Source organism: Bos taurus, chromosome 2 (genome assembly GCF_002263795.3).
Source record: "Bos taurus isolate L1 Dominette 01449 registration number 42190680 breed Hereford chromosome 2, ARS-UCD2.0, whole genome shotgun sequence".
Classification (NCBI taxonomy): Eukaryota; Metazoa; Chordata; class Mammalia; order Artiodactyla; family Bovidae; genus Bos; species Bos taurus.
This window is the reverse complement of record NC_037329.1, coordinates 32,625,659-32,651,827: the sequence shown is the minus strand read 5'-3', so window position 1 is coordinate 32,651,827 and position 26,169 is coordinate 32,625,659. Positions and strand designations below refer to the sequence as shown.

Here is a 26,169-nt window from a genome sequence, read left to right as displayed (position 1 = left end):
AACCCCTCTTTCCAGTATGTGCCCAGCCCCAATAAAGCAAAATAAACACACACCACATGCTTCTGGAATCACAGTTGGCTTTTCTTCTCATATCTATGAGCAAAAAATAGAATAGTGTTTTAAAATGGGCAGGCCTATCAATTTATTTTTTCTCTCACTCTTGGAAGTTCCAGGAGGACAAGGAAAAAAAAAAAAAAAGAAACACACAGGCCAGATGTAAACTGTTTTTTATATTTATTTTCTCACTGCTTTACAAAATGCTAACATATGCTGTCATATGATAGCCCATAAGGAAAATAACAATACAAATATTAACTGAATAAAGAATGTTCGAATAACACTAACACACTGACTGCAACTGTTTCTGTAGCATGAAGCAAATGAGAAGTACTCGTAGAATCTTTCCTACAGTTGTGTGCCCGCTACACAAATTTTTAAAATTCTGTTCCAAAGTAGTGAGATCAATTAATGTTCCAGCAGTAATCATTAGAGTTCTGATAATAAAATATCCCCCTGATGCAGAAAGCAATTGTGTCAGTGAGCAACCTCTACATTTCCTGAGGCTAAAAGTCATTCATACAATTCTCCAAAACTGAAATTCCAGTTTGGAGGTCTACAGTACTTAGAAATACAAAGGAAGATTTAGCAAGTATATAAGCTACACATTAGTGAAAAATATGAAGATTAAGCAACCTCTGGACTGTCCTTGGTTTATTTTGCTTTTTATTTTGGTAAGGCTAAATGACCTTCCTCCACAGGAAATAAATCTGCATGGAGCTGAAAATCATAGGCAATTAACACACTGAAAAAGAGAGTCCTCTTAAATTATGGTTTTAGAATTTTTAGATGTACCAGCTTTAGGTGGAAATGTGTTTGTGAGAAGCAAGGGAAAGCAAACCCAGGCCGACTTGGACTAGTGCAACAGAACAGAACTGAGCTTAGTTCTATGCAAGATCTCACGCTGCCTGACTGTGACATAATAGTGTCGGCTAAATGAAAGGTTTGATTTAGCTCCAATTTTAACAAAACCCAATGTTTAACTTATGACACAACAGGGATTTGGAGGTCTTCCTCATCACCTTAAAAGGAAGTAAACCAGAATCCAGCATGAGATGAAGGTGCCATTTCATCGAGTACAGTTCCCACCCTCACCCCAGGTAATAACTTATTTATTGGTAAAATAAAGACCTAGAGCATTAGCTCAAGAGACACAATTACAAGATTACACAGAGGCAGTGTTCACCTGTACACAATGGTTTGTCTGACTACAAAGAACCATCCACTTCAAATCTTTTCATTTCATACAAACTCTTTATTGCTCCACTAAAACTGAAACCTACACACTTGTGCACGTGCATACACACATTCACACAACATGAGGGGAAAAAAAGAGCATTCAATTTAACCACAGAGCAGCAATAAAATCAAATATCCTTTTTACACCAAAGGCATTGCCTGATTTAGAAGATGCTTGCCGATCCTCAAAGCAAGTCCAGTTACCATAACAAATGTACATTTTACCAGCCTTGGAATTCTAATTGTGTTTAATACAGTTTCATGTTGCATCAAAGTACAAAATCAATACCATTTGTCCAACTCACAGGAAAAATGGAATCTATAAGTGCCTCTTATTGAGTAATTAAACACCTATTATTGTCATGGGTAGTGAAACAATGAATATGATAAGATAAATTTTTGCAAGAAAATACTGCAGTGATTAATACCTCCCTGCGTATTAAATAAAAATGACTGTCTTTTGTGCAGAACTGCTGGCAGAAGAACAGGGACGCGAGAAGTAGTTGCCAGTGCCACAATAACAGGCTAACCTTGAACTGAACTCCTTTCCTCAAGAAATTAAATGCTGTAGCAGGACTTTAAATCCCCCCACTTAGAGCTCATTTGTGCGCCATGTAACCTGCAGTTCCTGAAAAGAACTCATTATCTTCAAAAGGAGAATCCCTTTATAATTTTTTTATGAATGTGTATATTGTTTCTACAAAAAAGAAGTAGCTCAATGTCCAAAAAGGATAAGAATATTAACAATGTAAGTAAGGAAAAGAGACTTGTACCAATCAGATATCATTTCTACTTCCAGGAACGTGAGTGCAGAATGCAATCTGTTAAGGAAAACTAAACATTAGATTGAGAATGAGATTAGAGGAAATGCATATTTAGAAAAAGACATTAATCTGTTAGACTGATGCTAACAGTCCTGGGTATTCTGTTGCTAGAGTTCCTGTATCTTTTTGGGTCTCTCTGTCTCTTTCAGTAGCGTTAAGTATGATACCCCTCATTCTATACACCTCCCCCTGCTGTACACACACACACACACACACACACACTCCTCACCCACCACATGGTTCCTCCATCACTGCTTTGCCTTTTTTTTAAACTTAAGAATGATGCACCAGAAAACTACAAAGTACAAAAGATGAATCTATGGATGTGACACTTGTAAAGGGGAACCCTATTTCACAAGTGAGATGGGACAAAAAAGAAGGAAAAAAGGCCACTGAAGCAATAACTGCTCACTGAATTACCATTAAATTGTAAGATTTACAATCCGATGTACAGTAAGTGCATATCTAATGGAGTTTGTCCTCTAAAAGAATATAAAGTGAATCTCTGCAGCATAAGATGTGTGTAGATGATGTGTTTCTTTTAATCCAGTTTTTTAATTAAAGACAAAAAAAGTTCAAAACACACACATAAAAGAACACATTGATGCAACACCAGTAAAACCCTGAGGCAAACGTAGAAGCTTACCTAAGTTTAAATGCACTTTGTATTACCTGTTCTCATTCTCTATCAAACAATTCATTCCTCCAAAGACAAAACTAAGACATACAATCAAATAAGTATAGCAAAACAGAAGTCATGTTCTCTTTCACACAGCATTAGTACATGAACAGTTAACCTTTCTGAATCCTGTGTTAAATTAAAAAAAAAAAATCCTGAGTCCAAACGATTGGTCATAAATTGCTAGTTTTTTTTCTGAAGGGAAATAATAAGACAGAGTTTATCAGTATTATCGAGTCATTTAATAAGGGCAAATAAATTCTTATGTTGACAACATGGAGAGAATTCAAATATGAAACTAATGTAATCAAACACCAACAATATTATCACTGTTCATTTTTATTAATACAAACAATCCCCAGAAAGGAATTTACTATTTTTGAGAAAAATCACTTAAAATACTCCAATTAATCCCTTAATAACCATTAAAAGCAAATTCACATTATCATTCTCTATGCTGCTTTCTAAAGGAAACATTCATGAAATAATTTCCATTTTCTATCTTACGACAAACTGCTAATAAACCATACCATATCATGGATAATATTTTAGCAGAAGCTTTCTGGAAGAGATAAACTGATATAAGGTAGCTTAAGTAATATTATTATAAGATACATTTTATTTAGATAAAGTCTTTTTTAAGCAGTATCTAAGAAGTCGCTGTCCTTGAATTAAGTAATATATAAAACTATTATACTGATTTTGCAAACCTATGCTCTTCTCACCTCTCCCCCACATGATCTGAATTTTATTTTAAAGGATTAACAAGTAACACATATGATCAGCAATGATATCCTTGTTCTTTTAAACCTTAGTGAATCAAGTTCGCTAAAGGTGAAATAGTGGAATTATCACTACAAGTGGCTGTGTCATCAGAGCCTTCAGAAAGGTGCTGTATAGAAATGCCTAAATAAATAGCAGAAAGGATTTTACAGATGAGATATATACACACAGATCTCTCTCTTACACACACACACACACACACACACACACAGACTGCCTCTGGTTATTAAAAATATAAAACAGATTCACTACTGTATATAAACCAAAAGGTACTTGTAATGCCCCCTCACATTAATTTTAACTTCAATGCTAGTTTGAATGCTATACCGTTTTCTGTCCCCCTTGCCAAGATATGTGAAAGATTATCTCAAAAACCAGTTGGTTAAAGCCCCTCTCTATGCTACAGTGAGCCGGAGAATTTCCAGCTTCTGATGAAGACCAATGGACCACCTGATACTTTTTCAGCAGGGTGATAAAATTAAAGGATGGCTTTGACTTGCTTGAAAGATTACTTCCCTTACTTAATTGTTTAAAGTGCAAGGTATTAACACAAAGGGGGTGGGGTGGGGGAGCAGAAAATGAAGAAGGTGACTGTAGAGCCCGAGCTAATTGCAAGCTGATGAGATTGTGCCATGCAAGAGCTCTCCCTCCGTTACATACCATCACCAGCTCTGGTCTTTTCCACCCTGCTGCTGCCGCAAACAAGCTGATTTGCTAACAACGTGGTCAGCTCGGGCACCCGCACAGCAGCTCACGGGGTCCACAGACGGCTGCTCTCCATGCAGAGAATCCAGCGCTCCATTTTCCAATCTGATTACACGGCTCCTTGTTCCAGCAGCCTTAAACCTTCATGGCAGTTTACCAACATTTTCATCACTTTTTTCTTTTACAAAGCGAAAGAACTGATAAGCTCTCAGGTACCCAGGATCTCATAGTCAATGGCTGGCCAGCAGCCAGAATTCCCTCACCACACAACTGTTTCGGGCCACACTGCATAAAGCAGACGGGATTTACCAGACAGCACAGAACTATTCGAATTTTGCCACGTGTACAAGGCAGCGGCATGTTTCTGTCCTTACCGACATCGACTGTTGTATCTAATCACCTCTTGGAAATTCTGAGGCCTATTAAGTGCCCTGCCTGCCCCCGCCCCCACAAAAAAAAAGAGGCATAGCCAAACAAACCAATGAGCATATGCCCATGAATTCACTACTCCGGTAAGTGATGTGCTCAGGGACTCTGCCCGGTAACTGCAAAGCATTAAGAACTGTTTTTAAAAGTCTCAGTCTGATTACCTGGACCAATTTCTTTGATGATGGTGAAAATATTCCTCATGATTTTTCATTAAAATCTAAAATTTTGTGAACTACACAAAATACCTGATTAGCATCTTAAAACTTTGGCAGCCCCCTAGAACTTTAAAAAAGACACACCAAAAACGCAGAAATGAAGCACAAATCTATCAACTGAAGCCACCTTGTGAGAATTCCTTTTATTCCCATGAATTCCCAGAAAATCACATCATGCAGTTAAGCTGGGGCCTCAATGTAACACATTCACATTCAGAAGTTTGAAACCATGACTGCTATGACATTTCAAGTGGAACACCCATATGTAGATTCTTCCTCCTATGTAGTATTTTTTAGAATTCATTTTTACCTATAGCCCATGGGCCTAAAATACGAACTTTACTGTCTGCTTCCGTTCAACTACAAAACAATAAACAAAAAACAACAGAGGTTTCTTCAGCCATGGTCAATAACTTTCTAACAAAGATGAGGAAAAGAAAAATGGCTTTTAATGGCTGTAGCTCTTCCTGGTTCGTTTTTGCATAATATTGATCTATAGTAAAGGGTTTGGGAGGGGAGTGGAGGGGACGAAGAGTCTGTACACTTAAGGGAAAAATGTACAACTCAGCTCAAGGGAAAAACGTACAACTCAGCTCGCACAATGCCTCAGCACTCCAGCTCACCAGTGCGCTGACCCTCTGTATCTTAGAGTCATTAGCCGGAGTCCCAGCCCTGTATCCAGGAGGGGGGATTTGAACTCACGAACTGAAGTGGGGAGATTCGGGATTTTGAGCATGCCAGACAGAAGGGTCATTCCTCTTCACTGATAAGGAGGACACTTGTCCCCTGGGGAGGGGAAAACTGGATGAGTGACTGTGGCAAAATTCAGGCAATAGTCGTGCTGCTGACTCAGGAATGGACCCTGACAGCCACCCTGCTTCAGTCTAGCCACTCGGAGTGGAAGCGATGTTAGGGCAGCGGTGTTGACAGGTACATGCAGAAATTAGGGGAGAATGAAAGAGAGAGGAAAGCGGAAGGAAAGAGCAAATGCAACGGCAATTCCTTTTCGAGACATATGCATACAACAAATAAACATTTTTCCTTAGTGCAAAGTTGATATTACCTATCAGATAAAAGATGTGTTTGTGGATGGACAGATTTAGAACACCTACATTTCTGAATGGATTTTAAAAACGGCAGTGCATTTTAAAAAGCAACTGATCAACTAGGCTGAGTACATGTGCACATCCACAATACTGCAAAACTCTATAAACTCACAAAAAGTATACACACCCACCCATATATGTATTTGCATGTGGGTGGTATTCTGCATAAATGACTGTCAACTTAAAATGCCATTCTCTAATTTATATGCAAATTCTACCTCTGGTAAAATAAAAACATATTTTAAGCAGCTTATAGTGCCAACACATTATTCCCATGAATGATTCCTAGTAAACTATTTATGCCAACTGTGGGTTTTTTTTTTTATGATTTATTGGATGGTAAACGAAACCACTTAAACTATAGTTGTCTGTATGAATCAGTAATTTTCATGTTTCTAATTAAAATGTAAACAGCGTAATGAAGACATCAAGTTTTTAGGCAAATGTCTCTTCCAGTGCCACTTGGGGTATGGTAATTACTGGAGCAGATCTATGGATGCTTCTGAATCCCGTACAAGTCCAGATTAAAAGCATTACTGCTAAACCTGACTTTTTACACAAGGGAATTGTGTATTCTAACCCATTCCCAGTTTGCTTACAGATGCACATTGACACCACCTTTAAAACCTGATCATTAAAAAAAAAATCAAAATGGAAAATAACAAATGAAGTAATTTATATTTAAAATGTTAATTATAAAACATTTACTGGCAATCAAAATACTGGAACTGATATACTGTGATTTGATCCCTTGCCATTAGTTTCTTGGGGGAAAAAAAGAAAGAAAGAAAAGAAAAACAGCAACCAAACAGTGTCTACCTTAATTTCTAGAGCCCAGATCTAGGTTGAGGGGTGAAGTGATAAGCTGATTCTAGATTCAAAGACAACATTAATTTCCAAGATTTATTTAAATGAACGGTTTAAATGAAGTAAGTTCACAATACACAAAATAGCAAAATTTAAAAATAATATATAATCCATGGAGTAAAATGTGTCATTTCCCCCTCATATTCAAGAATGTAAAAGTGCCTTTGATATGAAACTGTAATCTGTTTTCATTTTTATTTCAGCATCTATTTCTCTCAAATTCACCTAAATGTATCCTAAAGCAAATGACCTCTTACACATGCTGAAGAAATACATCACCTCTTCTGCCTACAATTGTTAATTGAACTTCTCTCTGAAGCCTATTCTCCCAAGTTAACCAGCATGCTTGCTTTACATATTTACTACCTAGCACTTGAACAGTTTTTTTAAAAACAGAAAATAATAATTCTGCACCAGCCCTCCCTCCATACACCCCTTAGAACTGTTTCAGCCACACTGGCAGTTGAGTACTGATGGCTGAAATCTGCAGTGATATGAAAAGTCTAAAATGTAGGATGAAAGGAGGATTCCTTCCTTCCCCAATCCCACCCCCACCTCTGGACTCAAAGTCTACAGACTGACTGATATGGTCAATTTTCATATTATTTTTACATAAATGCTAGACAAGCATGTTGCTAAGGTTGACTGTGGAATTGAAAATGGGTAAGAAATGTTGAGTGTGTTGGAGGGGTTGACAAGAGGCAGAGAAACTGAGTGATTTTTGCACTTTTTTTTCCTATTACTAAAGTAATGCAGACAAACAAATGTATATCCACCATCCTGGGGTCAGGGGGAATGTTTAATCTAAAGGCATTTTTCTACCACTTTTCCATCTGAAAACATACTGGTCTTTTTTTTTTCTTTCTGATTTGGGCATAGAGACGTAGTATTTTGGGCTGGGGAGAAGATGGGATGTGGAGACAGAGAGGATCTGAACGAGGCATATTTTGGTGTGTTTTTTTTTTTTTTTTTTTTTTAACACTCTGGGGGTTTTCCAAGGGAAAGAAAGCTGATTAAACAAGGCCAAGTGTTTTGTCGGCTTAAGGGTGATATCATAGTTGTGTTCAATATCAGAAGTGTTGCAAGTACAGGCATCATTTCTATTCGCTTTGTGCCAGAAAGGTAAACACTGGATTGCACTGTGGATTAAAACAATAAGAAATCCCTTTCCTCTCAGGCTCTCAAGGCCATGTTAATCGGGTGTAATTTTTAATGAACACTAGCTGCTTGGTACTCATTCAAGACATTTCATTAGAAGGTTATTCATTTAAAAATCAACGTTTCAACCATATCAAGCTGTAACCTTTCTTGAAATGTAAATGAATGGTTTAAATGAGAAGATTAATAAAGAAGGGATGTTCCAATTCCAAGCGTGGCATGCTATGTATTTTTAAATTTGTCTATGCCAGATGCTGTCAGTCAGAACAAAAAACTGTCCAAGCAGACAATCTGTGCGTCTGAATGTTGATCATGTTGGAAAGTACAGGGGGGAGGGGGGGGAGTGTGTCAAGGATTCATGGTCCTTCATCTTTGCAGTAGAGCAAACACGTCTCTCAGTATAGCGACAGACAGCTGCTTCCACTTTCTAATGTGCCCTAACTTAGATCACTGAAAGAATTGTCAGCACTCAGAGAAACACACAAAGATAACACAGCCAGCTGCCATGGAGGGGAAAACAGCACAGCTCAGAAGAAATGGGATTTGTTCCATTTGCATGATGCGGCCTCCCCTGGGCCCCTTTCTTTCAAATCCAAAGCACAAAAGACAACACTTAACATATTTGCTTAAAGATGACAACCTCATGTTGATTTCATTTGGATGTAACAGTGTCAGGATTACAGATATAAGAATATATTATATCTGTAACAGAGACTGACAAATGTACCCATCAGTGGAGCTGTCTGATTCATCTGCTTATACAGCCATTTTACCATCCCAAGGGTGCCATCTAAGTAGTAACTTTAGAAGACTGAAGGTCTAATTTTATTACACCACATTTCAACCTACTAAACAATATTATTTCTAAAATAGATCATTTTTATTGGAAGTCTCCCTGATGAAAAATCCAGTAGACACCAGAGAATTTATGAACTGTATGGGTCCTTTGAACTCAATATACTGCCCATTTTAAACAACTTTTCTTGCTGTATGGCAAAACCCCAGTATCGAGTAAGTGAAAGGTAGAGAGAATATGTATGTTTTGAATGTCTAAGTACATTGATAAACAGGTTTTATAGATGGAGAAAGGGAGAGAGAAAGAGACTGATTGATTATATGGACACCTATAAAACAAGTATTACCTGGTCCATTTGAATAAATTCTTTGTAACCACTTGCTTCTGTCTACTCCATTACGTGTCCTCCCTCAATATAGCATGCATACTTCAACAGCAACTATATGAATAATCATTGCCCGTCAATATCTTTTGGACATATACTCAATCTGATTCCCAGTATTCTTTAGGCAAAGGATAAGACCACAGAATGATTTAAAGCCCAAATGGCTAGCCTCTAGTCATTATAATATGTATAGGTGAGGAAAAAAACACGATTCTGATCTGAAGCCTACATACTTTTATAAATCTTTATTCTCTATGGCTTTATGGATTCTGACTTTTTTAAGCAAACAAAAAGATATAGGTCGATGTGACTGAACTGATTTATCTGCATATGCATTGATTCGATTCACTTGATTGGAATTATGAGGGCAAGAATGGAGACACGAGGTACAGGTAGAGAGGAAACCACCATTCTCTTCACACAGTGCAGTACACACACACACACACACACACACACACACACAAATGCCTGGGCCACATTCAACCCCACAGCCCACCCAACTGACTTCCCATAATAAATGCTGGCTCCCTATGCTCCTGCTTTGTCCAAAGGAACGCTCTACTTCATGTTGCTATTTACTGGCAACAGTATAATTCACTCATTTGGTCTTGTTTTACAAAATAGAGTTAACTGCTCTATGTGAAGTTTCTGCACAGCAGATGGTTACCAATCATTATTTTCCATTTGTTTAGTTTCTAGTAAGAACAAGAGAAACTGTGGAGTAGTAATGCAAAGAAAACTAGCAGCCTGCATGATAACTCAACCAGTGCCAGAAGACACATTAAAAAAAAAAAATTACTTCTATCACACAGTAGATTGAGGCTGAATATAATTCTGAGGGATGGGGAGACGTTATTCCCCCCACCTCCATCTGTAAAGGAAAATGCCATTTAATAATTTATTTCTTAATATAAAATCCTCTAAGAATTAGCCTATTTTTTTAAGTGATCAAAGTTTCTAGAAGCAACTTATTATAACCATTAATGTTTGTCACCACCTACGCTGAAATCACTTTCTGTACCTCTAAGTGGCCCAGTTGTCCAACAGAAAATGGGAAGTAGGAGCCATTTGTGGACAAGTGCACATGCACAGAAAATTAAGCTGTAAATATCTGGGCCGAGTTATTACTGGAATCTGGAAACATCTGGGGCTACAGAACAAGCCAAGCCCCATCTCCACAATGTCCAGGTAATTGCTTAAATGATTTATACCTTACTGTTTCTATTAAAAACGTCTTTAAAGAGAAACATTTGTAGGCTCGGTTCTGCAATAAAAACTGGTATCTGATTTCACTTGTACAAAATCTTGTGAAAGATGCTACATTTCTTCAAGGACAGGTGCATGATGAGACTAAACCCTGGACAAAGAGGGGAGTGCTAAAAGAAGGTGTGGCCAGTTATTCAAGGAAACAACCGTATCAGGCGAGCAAATTTTAACTGGCTTATCTGTGACTAGTCTTTATTCTAATGCAAAGAATCTATTTTAAAAATTCTTTTCATGCATGTCTGACAAATATATCCAAGTCAATTTAGGGTGAACTATATACTTTAATATGCAATTTCAATTTTAACTAATTCAGTTTTAATTAATTCCTCATAAATCTTATTTACTGAATATCATGCCAGAATTGATCACCTAAGGGACAAGTAAGTACCACCTCTCAGATAGACCTGGGCCACTTAGTTAAGAATTTGGAGAGATTTAAATTGGCTCACTTAGATGGTATCTGTATGGCGCTACTAACTGGCCCATTCAGAATGAAAGAGCTATCAATGCTGTCAACTCTTTCACAGGTTTCTCTTCCGAATACTCATACATACACAGGCACAGAGCTGTATTCACCTGAAATAATTTTATTTCTGATTTTAAGACAAGGGGACAATTACAGCTTCACATTCTTCAAGAATTGCCATGTGTAGATCTAACAAAAAATTCAATGATTAACAGCTGGCAGTTATGCTTATGAGGGCAAGAAAAAAAAAAGAATAGCAACAAAAGAAACTATTGACCGTGACTTTTAACCATGGCTCATATTTAGTGACCATCAACATACATTACTACTAACGGAAATATGGCCGACATTTTAGATGTGAAGAATCTGCATGGGTATTTCTTATTTAGTTTAAAATCCCCCAACTTCCTGATTTTAATCAGGCAGAATTTTAAGCCTATGTCTTTTAAATCCTCCCTTGATTTAGTTTGGTTGTTGGCAAGCCACCATCATCAAGGTTTTATAATTCATAGTCGTTACTCTCAACCTTATGGATTTCAATTTATAGTTAAGCAATTTTAACTTGCTTGGAGATTACTGGTTTCCAGAAAAGCTAATTTAACTAAAGGAACTAAAAAGATTATTGCAGTCAAACTGCAAAAACACTCTTGCTACTTTTCACCTACTGTTTCACAATCTTCACTATTCTGCTTCTAATGTACTATACTTCTTTACTATTGAAGCTCTTTGTTGAAGGTGCAGTTGTTTTCATGCAATTGACTAAACAACAGTTGTTCCCTGTGGCTCACTTAACAGTGTGTCTTTGTAATAATTCAGGTTCAACAATCAGCACTGGAGATATTTTCTCTTACATGGAGTGTATGAGATCAACCTAGATTTCAATATTAAGTGGTAAGATAGCATCTAGAACTTTTCAGATTTGAAGAGTCCATATTAGAAGAAAACCAGTGAGCTTTCACTAAAGGTTATAGGTTTCCTTAGTAAAACTGTGTTTTTAGAATGACAATAGAGCCTTTGTTTTTTCTGAGTTCTTTCATGCAGCAATGTGAACAGGTACTTTTCTCTGGTACGTCTATCTTTAGGTTCAAATACACAAATATAAAAGAGAGACTTTGTAAGATACTGTTGACTAACACATTACAATTTCAACATTTGCTCAAATTGGATTTCCCTTAGAAAATTTTGTAATGCTGTATGTTGTAACATTAGTGACAGGTTTAAGAAATAAACTGACCCTTCCACAAATACACAAACTGAGCGGTAATACATTTGAACCACTAGAAGACAGGGTCACTGGGGTAACTCCAGCTAAATTGTTTGCGGCCCAGTATTTAGTACAAAATAAATGACTAGCATCCGACACTAAATATGAAACAAAAGTATGTCAATTAAAGTGTTAATCAAAGGCATTTACAAACTACAGCATCAGTGAAAGTTATCATATTAATTATAAATCAGCTAGTTTGCATTTCATATCTTAGCACCCTAAATACCATCATGTTCCCAAGGAAATCTGTTTTGAGTACTGCCAGGCACATATCTGCACAATGCCTATTTATCTGAGAAAGGACAAAATAGAAAGAAAGGCCTTAGGAGGTGCTGATTTCCCATGTTCAACCAAAGGCTGACTAACCAAGTGCCAATCAACCCTATGTTGGCATGAAGTTGATTTGGAAGTCCCCGTGCCTAATACTTTATGATTCGATACCCTCAAATTTTTCTGACTACAAACACAAAAGCAAAAATATTTAAATATGTAAAGCATATTTGAAAAGCATATGTAATTTGAAGTCATGGTTGCAGATTTTTATTACATATCATTATAATGTTCTGTTTTTATAAAATAGCTTTAATGCTCTCGTATCCAGAGATATGAAAACAGAATAAATGACTATAAGCTCTTTTTTGGGTATATAATTATAAAACTATTTTTCAGAATTATAAGATTATAAAGTCTTTAGTGATTATAGAATACAGAAATTTCAGTTTTAATGAAATACACAATTTTAATAGATCTGTTTTTAAGTACTTTAAAAGGCCTCTTCCAATTTTTTCAAGTCAGATTAATAAAAGATGAACCAAGTGACAGTTGTTATCGATTCACTTCACCAAACATTTATTGAGCATCTATTATAGGTCCTACACTGTACACACATGTTGAGGAGATGAAAAAAATGAATTAATGTGTTCTGCTCTCAAGGAGTTTACAATTTCATAATCAACAAATGACAAATGCACAGCAAGCTACAGAGGAAGAAACATGGCAAACGACTGAAAGGAGATTTTTTTTTTTTTTTAAGTGCTTAGAGCATATAAAGCAGATGTCAAATGGATCCTGATTAGGGTGGCTCAAGAAGTTTTCATAGGTGATGCAACATTTGAGCTAGATGTCAAAGTCCTGGTAGGTTTTCAACTGGTGGAGGAGAAGAACATTCCAGGGAGTAAAAAGAAGATAAACAAAGATTAGTTAGGGATAAATAGAGAAAAGATGGAGTTGCTTCCAGTTTGATAAACATTCAACTTTCATACAGATCTATAATTTTGACATATTTTTTAAGAGATGTGAAGCCCCTCACTTCATTGGTGCTTAAGTTAATCTTCTTGTTAGTCTATTTATATATCTTACAGGAAAAAAGCACTGGCTAACTAACACTCATCAACTTAGAACTGCTGACACATTTGCTTGTAACCAATTAGTAAGCATATTTAATGAATGGTTTCCATCCCTCCTAAAGGGCTTAACAAAGTGATAAATGGTCCTTGAACTTCCTTCATTATTTCCAAGGCAATATCTAGAGTTCCTTAAATAGAAACAAAAAATCTTTTCATTCTGCTTCTGGTGGGCCACCAATAAGATTCAAGTGACTCAAACTTACTAGTCGATGACCAAGCATCGTGGATTAAATGGAACTGAAAAAAACTCTTGAGTCATTGGATCAACTTTCCTTTTAAATCATCAGTAACTGAGACTCAGAGAGGTTGAAGGACTTACCCAAGGTACAATAGGCTGTAGGTATCTGCTGATGTCATCATTTTCACTTTTCAGAGGTACTCTTACAATGTTCTTATGATTCTTCATAGACTGTTGCTGAACTTTAGTCAGAGAGTGAACTACCTCTAGTATGAATCAGTACATTCATTCTAAGTAGATCTATTTTTATGACTTCAAACTGGGAAAAATGAAATTTTTAAAATTAAAACTTAAAACAAGAAGTTTAAGAGCTCATGCAATATATAAATATTTGGTTCAGAGAAGTGATTCTCAATCCTAACTTTACACTAGAATCACTGAGGTAGAGAAAGAAAAAGAAATTGGTCATCCCTCTGACTTCCCATTTAACTGGTCTGAGATGGAGCTTTGGCAAGCTTTGTTTGTTTTGTTTTTGGTCATTAAGGTACAGCTAGTATTTACAGGGTAGATATAAAACTTATCCTTAAACTTTACTCACATCAATTTAAATCATAGCTATCTACACTTTAATGATTTGAACTCCTATAGTGAAAATAAATGCATTATTTCCCAAAAGAAGACAAAAAAGATATATTCTAACCCTCAGTAGATTTTCTTCTATAACTTCATTTGAGGTATAACCTAATTGAGTATGTGAAGGAGAAAAAGGAACCTAAGAGTGATATGAATCATCTTTAAAGGCATGTGTACTTTTTATACTTTTTTCAAATTAAAAGAAAGAAAAGGGAGGACAATTCTTTTAATTTGGGTGATTATAAATCATGTATATGCAAGATTTGGTACAGAACCTGCCATTTTAAAAAAGGAGAATATAATTTGTTTAGATTATAATATTGTGTGGTAATTAATGTGCTGCTGCTGCTGCTGCTGCTGGTGCTGCGAAGTCGCTTCAGTCGTGTCCGACTCTGTGCGACCCCATAGATGGCAGCCCACTAGGCTCCCCAGTCCCTGGGATTCTCCAGGCAACAACACGGGAGTGGGTTGCCATTTTCTTCTCCAATGCATGAAAGTGAAAAGTGAAAAGTGAAGTCACTCAGTCGTGTCCGACTCTTAGCGACCCCATGGACTGTAGCCCACCAGGCTCCTCCGTCCATGGGATTTTCCAGGCAAGACTACTGGAGTGGGTTGCCATTGCCTTCTCCTAATTCTTAATAAATAATGCTTTCTCAGATAATTATATCAGATTTTTTTTTTTTTGGCAATATCACTTTTAGCAACAGCCACATGAAAACAGTCCTTATCCTTAGCTTCCTTAACAATTTCCTTAATTTCTTTTGCCTTTAGCTATTTCCTCATTTCTAAAAACCGTCTTTTACTCTTTGTCCATATCAAAAAATGCTTCCACACTTTACTCCTAGTACACTGCCCAATACCTTCTTAATTATTTCAAGCTACCTCCTCATGATCTAAATATCATATTCCAGTGGCTCAAGTGAAATATGATTTTCCAGATGATCAGGTAATAAATAGTCCTACAGAGCAATACTTAAAAAAAGAGAGAGAGAGAGACAGAGAAAAGGCTTCAGCCTTTCAAAACACAGGTATGGGTAAGAATGAATTCCAGGAGCAGGAGGATGGATGAGATAGTAAGGTTTCTGTTGAGTTTGCAAAGAGCAAAACAGAAAATCCAATCCTTACTGGCCCCCAAGCACAAGGACACCTGCAAAACTGGCTATTAGAATCTATAGAAAAATATTTTTAAAATATGAATTTAGGTACACATGTGCATTACAACTGTATATCATCAATACCTCCTAGATTGTAGTTAGTAGTAATGGCATTTTGATATTGTAGATTTCAAGGAAATAGAATTATATTAGGGTAAAACGGGGGATTTTGGCTCATCATTATAAACAAACCTGTATCACAGGTTGTACTATTCTCATTGGGTATTTTTTAAAAATAAACAATACAGAATAGTTTCCTGTAAGGTCTTTTTACTTTGATGCTACAACAACATAAAACAAGACACAAATCAAAAACAAACACACAAACAAGCAATAATGCATTGTATGTACTCATTATTAAAAGAATATAGCATAGCAAAGAACTTCTAATATTAGATTCTTTTCCTAATAATTTTATTTCTTAAATATTGTTGATAGACATTTCACCCATAGTAGGAAAAAAAAACAAAAACAAAAAATGAACAAAAGCATAAAACAAAGTAAAAACAAACAAAAATCCCTAAATCTCAAAAGGGATTTGCATATAGGTAGATTTTTCTTTCTTTCTAGAAAGACACTACTCAGTAAATATCTATTTCTGAATAACATTTAGTCCTACTATCTTACAATCCATAAGTAAATTAGTTGATTAGTATTCATAGAATTACATAAAACATATTTTTCTAATTAGGGAATACATCATATACTTAGTACATTTAAAATCTTCCCATAGAAAGAACAAGCACTGTTCATGCAGGCATACAAAATTCCTTCTTCTAATTTGTCAGACAAGGACTCAGGCCATGTGGGGATGATCCCTGTGCCTACCTGTGGGTCATATTAGTGTTCCCCTCAAAAATGTTGCCTAATTGTCTGAGTAATTCAAGTGAAAATCTCTCTGTAAGAACTTTATACCAATACTATAAGAGCAGGATACCACAGCAAAGGGGTGTGGGGGATTAGATCCACATCTTTTATAAGTTGGGCCTAAAATTGACTCCAGATTTGTGACTCATGAACGGAAAGTCAGTTTTAATACAGATGTGCTCTAAAAAGTAAAAATGGCTATTATTCTTAACAAGTTACATATTGAGTATTATTCTTTAAAAATGACTCATAAAATATCTTTTTAAGTACTTAAAGTCATGATTATGTTCTACTCTTTTACCTCTGCTTGAATGTAATTTTTCATTTTCCAGGAAAGGATACATTTTCCAACTAACCCCGTTAACCTAATTACTCATAAAGAAATACCAAAAGCATTTCCCTGACATCAGTACCTTCACAAAGAAATGGATCTGCACACATGCACAAGAGCATCTTCCATTTAGATAACCAAAACTGTAATTTTTACTGAAAAGATTCTTTTAGATTCATGTAATTTCTGGTAGCAAAATTTATCACAAGCACTCAAAGTGTGCAAATAGGAAGGCTGTCCTATCCATATACTTATTTCTTCATATATTTAAATTCAAAAGTATTACCTGTTAAGCTTTAAAGACTAATAGGACTCTGTTTATTTAATGGCATTTGTCTGATCTTAAATGGGTATTGTAATGAAAATGCCTTCAATATTAAGGGAACATTTTATCCTACTCAGAATAATTATCTTGTAAAATTAAAATCAGTGAATCATACCTAATTAAGATTTATAATTTAGCATCATTCAGGTATATGATCTAAGAGAAAGAGTTTATAATCTTAACTTCAATTTGAAATGGAAAGGAAGAAGTGACTAGAAAGGAAATAAACAGCTATTTTTGTCATAAGAATGCACTAAAATTGTCACATATTTACCCAGATTCCTAGTTTAATCTATTTTAAAGCTAAACATTTAATATAAAAATATAATATACTAAAGGATAGGACCAAGGTGGGAAAAGAAGGTTCCCAAATTAAATTATACTACAGATTTTGTAGATAGGTTTTTCAACACAGAATATATGCATTCTGACTCACTACCTATTTAAAAAATTCAGGTTTACAATGCCTCTAATGCAAAAGATTCCTAAACTGTGGGGTGACTTTATAATTAAATGGGACACTGTTGTAAGAGCTATTTCCAAGCCTCTTCCCATTAAAGTACATGTCAACTGAGAGAGGATGCCTTGTTATTACACAGGGCGAAGATTTTTCCTTCTAGAAGGTCTCACATATAGTATTTCTCTACACCAAGTCTAACAAGGCATTCAAAATAAGTTCAGTTTTTTTCTTTCTTCAGAAATACCCTTAGAGCCCTCCTCCCCAACCCACCACCAGTCTTGGATTACATAAAAGAATAGTTACTTTTCTGAGCTCTTTGATATTTTTCTTCCTGGCAGAGGCATCTGATGTGGGAAATATCTTTTGAAAATAAATGGTGCAACTTCAAGTGCACTCAGATCCATTGCTTGCTGGACATTCCATCGTATCTGAAAAAGCCGGTTGACTTCAAAATTTAGTTTTAGGGATCTCGATATGAGGCTTGATCTCATTGAGAAGTATCTTTGGAAGCAACAATATAAACGTTTAATCTACCCATCAATTTAAGACTGTTCAAACCAATGGGGAAAGGAGTCAAAGATGGTGACTACATTTTTCAGGGGGAAGGGGATTGCTCCTGTTTAAGTTCAGAAATGAAGTTTACCATTTCAATATAACATCCTGCAAAGTTAATATCACTGCATGAAAGAGTTACTTTTCATCTTTAACACAGCTCTAACACATGTCACCACATGTTTATACAGCTACAATACCACTTCCTAATGTCAAAACATCAATATTGCTGCTACTATAACAAGGTAATTATTTTTTATGTTTGCCCCTTTTCCCTTACTTAATAAGCTGTGCTTTTATTTCTCAATGGTCAGAATTTTCTATATTTTTAGATAATTTAGAATCTACATTAAAAATACTTATTTCACTTGTGCTTGAAACTTGGGTGGGGTCGCGGTGGTACAAAGCAACAGAGAAACTCACAGGCTCTTATTTTAAATCTTACTGAAATCCTCCCACCCTAAACATTCCGTGCCTGGGGAATACATATTTTAGTGTGTACCTGTCTGCAGACAATTACAAAACAGGACTGCTTTTAAGAATGTCTGCACAAAAATTCCAGTAATATATGGGAACGCAAAAGGCAACATGAGATAAGGGCAAATATTTCAGTCACTGTTTCATGTGTAGAAAGAGCAGAAGATACCTAGTGGTCCAGTTTCCCATCAAGGCTCTTAACGACCACCAGCATGTAGGCAGGGGCACGTGGAATCACTGTGGACTGGTCAGTCGCCAGGAAGGAAACCCAGTGACTTCCACAAAGTTCGTGGGTAATGAAGGCAGGGCCTGCTTCATTGACCTGTGATCTGGGTAGGCCCAGAGGTTCCCCACACAGAAGGGCTCTGCGCTTGGTTTAATGTTCTGCTGTTGCTGTCTTGAATTCTTAATAATTTTTGAACAAGGTGCCCCCCATTTCAATTTTGTACCAAGCCAAGAAATCATGTAGCCAGCCCGAGGTGAAGGTGACAATATATGTTGACGGTAAGGATAATAAATCAGAAGAATTGCAAAAAGTTTACAGCAACACCTAGAAACCCCCGACTTTACATTATACTGCTTTAAAATTATTATTTTGAATGTTACTGTTTCCATGAATAACATTTCCTAAATCCAAAGCATGAAAGGAGAGGTCACTCATTCTCAGATGAGTTTACTGTCCTAAGTATATGGCATTTAAGCAATTGTTAGTTGTTTAAAAGGCATAAAATTGACATGAGGTAAATATTAGATGGGGGGGAACAAATATCAGATTTTTGGTGGATAAAGTAAAATTCAGTTTCTGCTTTCCTGCCAGCAATATATTCACAAGTTGAATATATAAACTGCCAGCAAACATATAAGTTCATAAGCAAGGAACTGAGTAAAAGATATTCTCAACAATAAGATATTGGGAAAAATAAAACATTTTATAAGTATTTTACATGATGTATTCTACGATAAGAAAATACATTCTGTAAGTTATGCACCACTAGTAACTCACATGAAAATAAGAACACAATCCTAACAGGAAGCAAACTTTCCTATCTTACCTAAAAAAATACTTTCTAAAAAAGATTTCCTAACATAAAATTTACAAATACTTAAGCCAGGTTGCAGGGTAAAAAAAAGTTTATACTTGGGTCTTCATATAATAAATCACGCATTTCTACTTTCAAGATGTATCAGTTTCAAAAATGACTGGAAGCAGTAATGCTGTAAATGCTTTGTGAAAGTCACAGTAGCTCAAATACAAGCAAACTCATCCATTTATGCATATATTCCACACAAATACATCTGCATTAAAATTCTCCTTTGAATTCACTGCTTCTAATGTACTCTGAAACCACAGCCCACCATATGCAATGTGAAGCATAGTGTCAATATATTCGAATAACAAGACAAGAAGAAGATTTGCGGCATAAAGTACATAAATGTTATTAACAGAAAGAGCCATATGATATCTCACACTAGGATGGTTTCTGGTCACCTATCTTTTCTGCCGGCTCAGTCTCTACACTAAGATTGTCGTCAACAGGTACGGCACTCGCATGTGTGCGGAGCTGAGGCAGAGCTCCTGAGTGGGCATCTGTGTTGCTGCCCTGAGGAAACTTTGCATACCCAACCTGCTTTTGATTTGCTTCAGACTTATCAGTACAATTTATTTTTACCGTATTCTTACCTACCTTTTATTTCCACTATCTGCATTTCTTGTAGTAAGTACCCCTCAAGTACAACTGCCATTTAAATGATAACATCAAAAATATCAAAAGGTTCAGTAATCAGCAATCATGTCAAAGCATCTAGGCTTGAAATTTCTACCGTAATTTAAATGAGAAACTTGATAAAAATTAAAGTTTAGGGGAAAAATTTGAAGAAAATGACAAAACCCAACTAGAAAAGCACTTTCTAAACAGGCATTTATTGACAGTCTTTCTACAAATCTTTCATTTTTAGTAAGATTTTTTGAAATTAGCTATAATCTGGTGTGTGTATGTGAAAGAGAAAGAGTTAATTTAAAGGTGGGATAATTTTTGGTCTTGAAGTCTTCCAAGTAGCACCCCAAAATAATTTCTAAATTTAATTGATTTTAATAAAACAGTAACTTTTATATATCTCCAAAGAAGCAATTATATTAAGTTTTTTCATTGAAAGAAAACAATTACATTGTTTTCTGTGCCATTTGTTTAGTCTAGTTTATCAGTGGCCAAAGATAAAAAAGCAGATATGCTGATCAATCATATCTTATCAATCAGTACTATAGGTCAGTATTTCACACAAACCTCTGCAGAACAATTTCTCCCCATAAAAAATTTACAAATCAATTTAAATTCCTGGTAATTAAAATCATTAGTTCTACAAAAACAAATATACTTTACAAAAGAAGTATGTAAAATTTGTACTCAAGAATATCACAGGCAAAACAGCATACATTTTTAGCAAACTGAGGTTCTAGGAACAAATTAGAAAGTACAAAACATAAAAGCCTGCAATTGTTTCAAATACACCTAGCAATTCTGCTGATTTTGGACCATTAAAACTGATTACTTAATTAGGCAATCATTCAAGACATCCAAACACTCACAGACAAAAACAGCATAGCCGTCTTTCACCTTGAGATGAAAATTCTGAAAAATGTTGCAGACACTTAAAACTTTCAGAATCTGTCCCCATGCATAAACTAAGCAAAACATTAAATCCTAAAATATGACATTGCAAGACTCAGGCAAAAAATAATGTACTTATAATTATATTACTGATCTATTTTTCAGGCAGCTAATATTTTAAACTTAGAAACATCAAGTTATAATACAGACTGTCTCTAGATTCCTGGAAGTACTGTCCCCTTGCTCCCCCCGGTCATACTCTTATACTAACTAAAAGTAATTAACAAAAATTTTGCTCTCTTGTATGCCTATCAGAAATACCTGCCTCCAAAGTTCCTGCCTAATATGAATAAAAACAACAAAAAAGATGTTCTATGTATGGGGAAAAAAGCACTGGGAAACTCAGTCACAGTAGTCTTTAACAGAACTGCGGAAAAAAACCTCTATGTTTTCACTCAGAAGGTAGCAGAGACATTTTTAAGAATTTCACTGATTCAGTGCAGTCAGGAAAAAGAAAAATATTCTGTTTTCAAAAGATGGTTCCTGAAATAATTCTCAAGAGCCCCTGTAAACTGTCTTTTTAGGAGAAGAAAAAAGCAAGTCAACTCACACGTACAGCTTCCAAACAGAAGTCTTACCCTCTTCCAGGAAAACAACAATGAGGTTTTTATTACCCTGCTATGATTCTTTCATTTCAGACATGATTAATTAGCAAGTATTACACTTCCCCAAACTCCTACCACAATCTAGTTGTTGATAGACCCATATGAAATAGCAAATAGCCACCAGCAGTAAAAGACAAGTATCCAAAAGTCTATTCCAAAGAAGGAACACTTCCATCATTACCTCCAAATATGAAACAGGCTGCTTTTAACAGCTTTCACTAAAAAAAAAAAATTTTTTTTAAAGTTGGTCATTTTTTCAATAATACCATTTAAAATTCAAATAATGCATGCAACATATTCAGTATTCAAAGATACATGGCATATTTAATCTGTTACCTACCTATATTTTTAACTTAAGCTGAAATTATGAAAGACTTGTGAGTCCCTGCAATTTATATTGCCAATGATCCACATGCACAATTAATAAACAATAAAGATGATATGAACAAGCATGTTTTGGGAAATGATTTTAATAGAAAAAAATTGTTTCTTTCTCCACTAAAAGCTAGTATGTCACACATGAAATGAAGATGGGAAACAGAAACAAGACTAAAAGAGAAGATGAAGGGAAGAGAGCCACTCTAAAACCTGAATGCATGAAAACTCTAATTCTCTTCATATTGTTCCATAACACTTTCAAAATAATTTTCCCTTTAAAACAATCACTTTCAAAATGTCCATATGAACCAAGAAGCCAGCCAAAGCTGACTGTACTACAAATATGTACAATGGTCAATTTAAAAAGGCTGGGGTTTCCTCTTCAACCTTTTCAACTGTTACATCCAAAAAACTTACACACAGTACAATACTAATAAACAGATTTTGTTGGTTCCAGGAAACATTTTTTTTATCTATCCTGGTCAAAATATCCTTGCTTTTCTTCTGTTGTATTAAATTTAGGATCAAAAACATCAAAGCAGCTTCCACCTCGACCTAACTTTTAGAGGATCAATGTGACAAGGCAGTCCCTGATAGATGTTTCTCTTGATAAACGACTTGTTCAAAAGAGACATTGTAGCTTTCATTTCCTGACCACAACACACTTTTAATTTGCAACAGCAGAGCTGCCAGAGTGTGAGCATTTGCCCACTTTCCAGCCTTTTAGGTTTGTAGCTCTGGCTCCTTTAGGCCACACATTTGAGACAAACAAAATCTAAAAATAATCAAAGTAAGAGAATTCCAAAATAGGAACCACTGATGCCCCTCTATACATATGCACAAGTGTCTACTTTATAGATTACATATAAACTTTTCCTCTGCAGAATTCTAGTATATGGTAACAAGCTTCCTGAATGAACATCTCTTGCGCAACATGCATTTAAACACACAGGGAAATAAATGATGTGACTATTATTTAATAGTAAGCAGAGACAGGGGGGGCAATTTATACATTTAAATCTGCTGTTAAATGTCATGAATTATATGACTGCCTACCCCAATGTGTTTTTTACATATTACTGTAATAATTATTATTACTACTACCCAGAAATCACATTTAAGTATCAATACGGTGAACAGTCAAACCATCCAATTTCTGCTCTCAGCACATTGTCCGAGCTCCGATTTAAAATTTATAAATGTAATATCCTCCTCATCACAGGCAGCAGCCCAATCTGCTCTGAATATATATTACAGCTTTAACATCACAGAGGGAAATCGCCCATCTGGCAATCCCATTCGCTCCAACAGCTCCGGGGGAAAAAAGCTGTGCTCTTTCCTCCTTAAAACATTTCTCAGGGCAAATTATGTGCATCTAAAATAAACAGTCTTCTTATTGATCGCTTCAAAGTCAACAAGTTCCAAATGCAAAATTCAATCAAATCCTTCCTATCATGTAAGAGCGGTGTGTGTTTAGCTCAACAGTCACCAGAGTCCAACCAGAAGTGCCTGTCGCGCATCGGCTCTTGTAGTCCCTTTCCTTGTATTCACATTTGTGTTATGAGAGAGCAGTAACCACGGCCACATTACAGACCCCTGGCAGCTTTGCCCCACTGGTTTTTCTTTATTTCATACTCTCCCTTTCCTTCTTTCTCTCTTTTCAGGGTGAATGCATGGTGGTGGGGGTATATGTAACAAAAACAAAAAGCAAAAAAATATTTTAAAGTGGACATATCCTTTGGTTATGCAAAATACTTTTTCACATCTTTTTGTTGTTTCCTTCTAGTCTTAATTGAATATCACAAAGTATACACACGGTCACAAGAGCTATTGAAAACCCCCTCTCACTCCATTTATCTGACTTTTTTTTTTGGTAAAGAGATTTCAAACAAAGTCAATTTCAGTGCCTGCTTATTTAATTCTGTCACAGGTTAAAAGTAAAAAGCGCTGACAGGCAGACAAGTGAATGGCAAGGAAAAAAATAAAAAATAAAACCCTACCACTGTTCTTTAAAAGGCAGTAAGGACTTTAAAGCAATCAAAATACATTTTTTAATTTTCATGTAAAAGATATCCCTTCACTCACTCACTCCCCCCCAAAAAACCACACTCAGAAGAACTGATTACTCTACAAAGTGCAATCATGGAGAGAGCAGAGTCAAATTGCATTAATAGATTGAGAAAAAAATTTTCATCCACTTCTGTGTGTGTACATATATATACTTTTTTTTTTTTCATTAGCAAGGAGTCTTTCCCCATACTCCCGCCCTCTCTCCTCTCCACCCAGCCCCCTCCCCAAAAAAACCCCATACTGAGTTTAACTAATTTACATACCATTTGACTTCAGCGGTTACATAGTGCATTACTAGTAACATGCAACTTTGGGATTACAGCTAAATCTGATAAAGGTGGACTCCAGTAATTTATTAATCAAAAACTGAAACATACAAACAAGTGATAGCAAAAGCAAACAAGCATTTTAACAAATTAAAATATACATATATATATATATAAAGGAATTATATATCATGAACAGCTGCTTCCCAAGCAGACAAGCAGAGTCTCCAATGGTTTTATCATACTATTTAATTTGTCTTTCCTATTTAGATGCAAAGGAAGTAAATTCCAAAACTGACATACCATAAACACTGGTGCTACTGATCATTTCTTGCTGGCAGCACAAAAAGCTGAATTGGATTTCTCACAAGCAGGAATTCCAAAGGTTGCTTTTCATTAAAGTCACTTTTCCTCTCAGCTATCAAATGTCACTGCCTTGAAACGTGGGCCCTTTCGTCAGGTATTCATTTAACCTACATGCATATAATTAAGGGGGAAAGCAACATCAACAAAAAGGGGATCTCAGATCACAGGAGAAGAAAGAAAGGAAAAAAAGCACATGACCAGGAATGCAAGTCCATGTCAATTTCACTCACTCCCATTGAAACTAACAAGAGCTCCGGGGAGGACGGTAATAGGATCAGTGGATTGTATATACCATTAAATTATACATCTTTCTCTCCCGTTCCTTGCCAACAATACGCCCACCACGCTGTACCCCATCCAAGATGATGTGCTTACATTTTTCTGCAACCGATCTTCTGACATTTTCACGTTCCTCCAGTCACGAGATTGTAATTTAACCTTAACTTTTTGTGTGTGCAAGATTCTTATTTACACTTCTTATTTACTTAGAAGTTAGTTCCCGAAGAAAGTCTAGCCCCACCCTATGGCTCCGCTTTCTTATTTTTTATTTTTGAAGTAAAAAAGAGAGTAATAAGTAAGCCCAATATATCGGAAAACGAAATTCTTGCAATCGCGAACTCTTAATCCCACACTATTGTTACAATGATTAAGCAGCAAAAATATGCATTCTAATGTTTCAGGGCTACTTTGTACAGAGAAATTAGACAGCAGGTTGGCGTACAGAATAGAAACGAGTGCAAATTAAATTTAATGTTTAAGGCACAACTCGAAGATCTCTTTTCATTACGGTCTTGAATGTATTTATATTCTTTAAAAATTAAACAAACAACCACAAAAACAAATTTAAACAGATGGTAGAAAACTACGAAGCTCCTCTTACCTGAACTCGCGGAGCGAAAACCCGATAGCTTAGCGTAGCATCGATCCGATGTGTTTGCTGATGAATGGAAGCTAGGGTTAAGTGAAGGTGCCTATGATTTGAAATCATTCCAAGTTTTTGAAGGGAAGACGGACTGCAGCCTCTGCCATGTTGGAATTTCAAACCCAAAACAGCTGCTTGGAAGGAGCCAGCATGCCAGAGGCTGGGCGCAGGCGCAGAGCGCCGCCGAGCCAAATTCAAATCACTTTCACACTAAGAGCCAAAGATCAGTTTTCAAAGGAGAGAGGGAGAAAAGAGACGGAGGCTGCCGTGA

The 26,169-nt window shown here is 35.9% G+C and overlaps 1 protein-coding gene across 5 annotated transcripts in view; it reads right to left on the bottom strand.

Moving 5' to 3' along the window:
* FIGN (fidgetin, microtubule severing factor) overlaps nucleotides 1-25,944 on the bottom strand; it is a 131,023-nt gene extending 105,079 nt beyond the window's left edge. The window contains exons 1-5 of one of the 5 annotated variants that reach the window (XR_804802.4): nucleotides 25,857-25,944; nucleotides 24,914-25,083; nucleotides 17,900-18,024; nucleotides 13,968-14,145; nucleotides 11,077-13,388 (exon numbers count right to left, since the gene is read on the bottom strand). Coding sequence is in view for 1 of the 5 variants with exons in the window: in XM_003585744.6 (XP_003585792.1) it covers nucleotides 24,914-24,938 (25 nt within the window). In the remaining 4 variants the exon portion in view is untranslated. The other 4 variants (XR_804803.4, XR_009491560.1, XM_024980373.2 and 1 more) reach the window with 4 other exon arrangements.
* Between the last annotated feature and the right edge of the window lie 225 nt (nucleotides 25,945-26,169).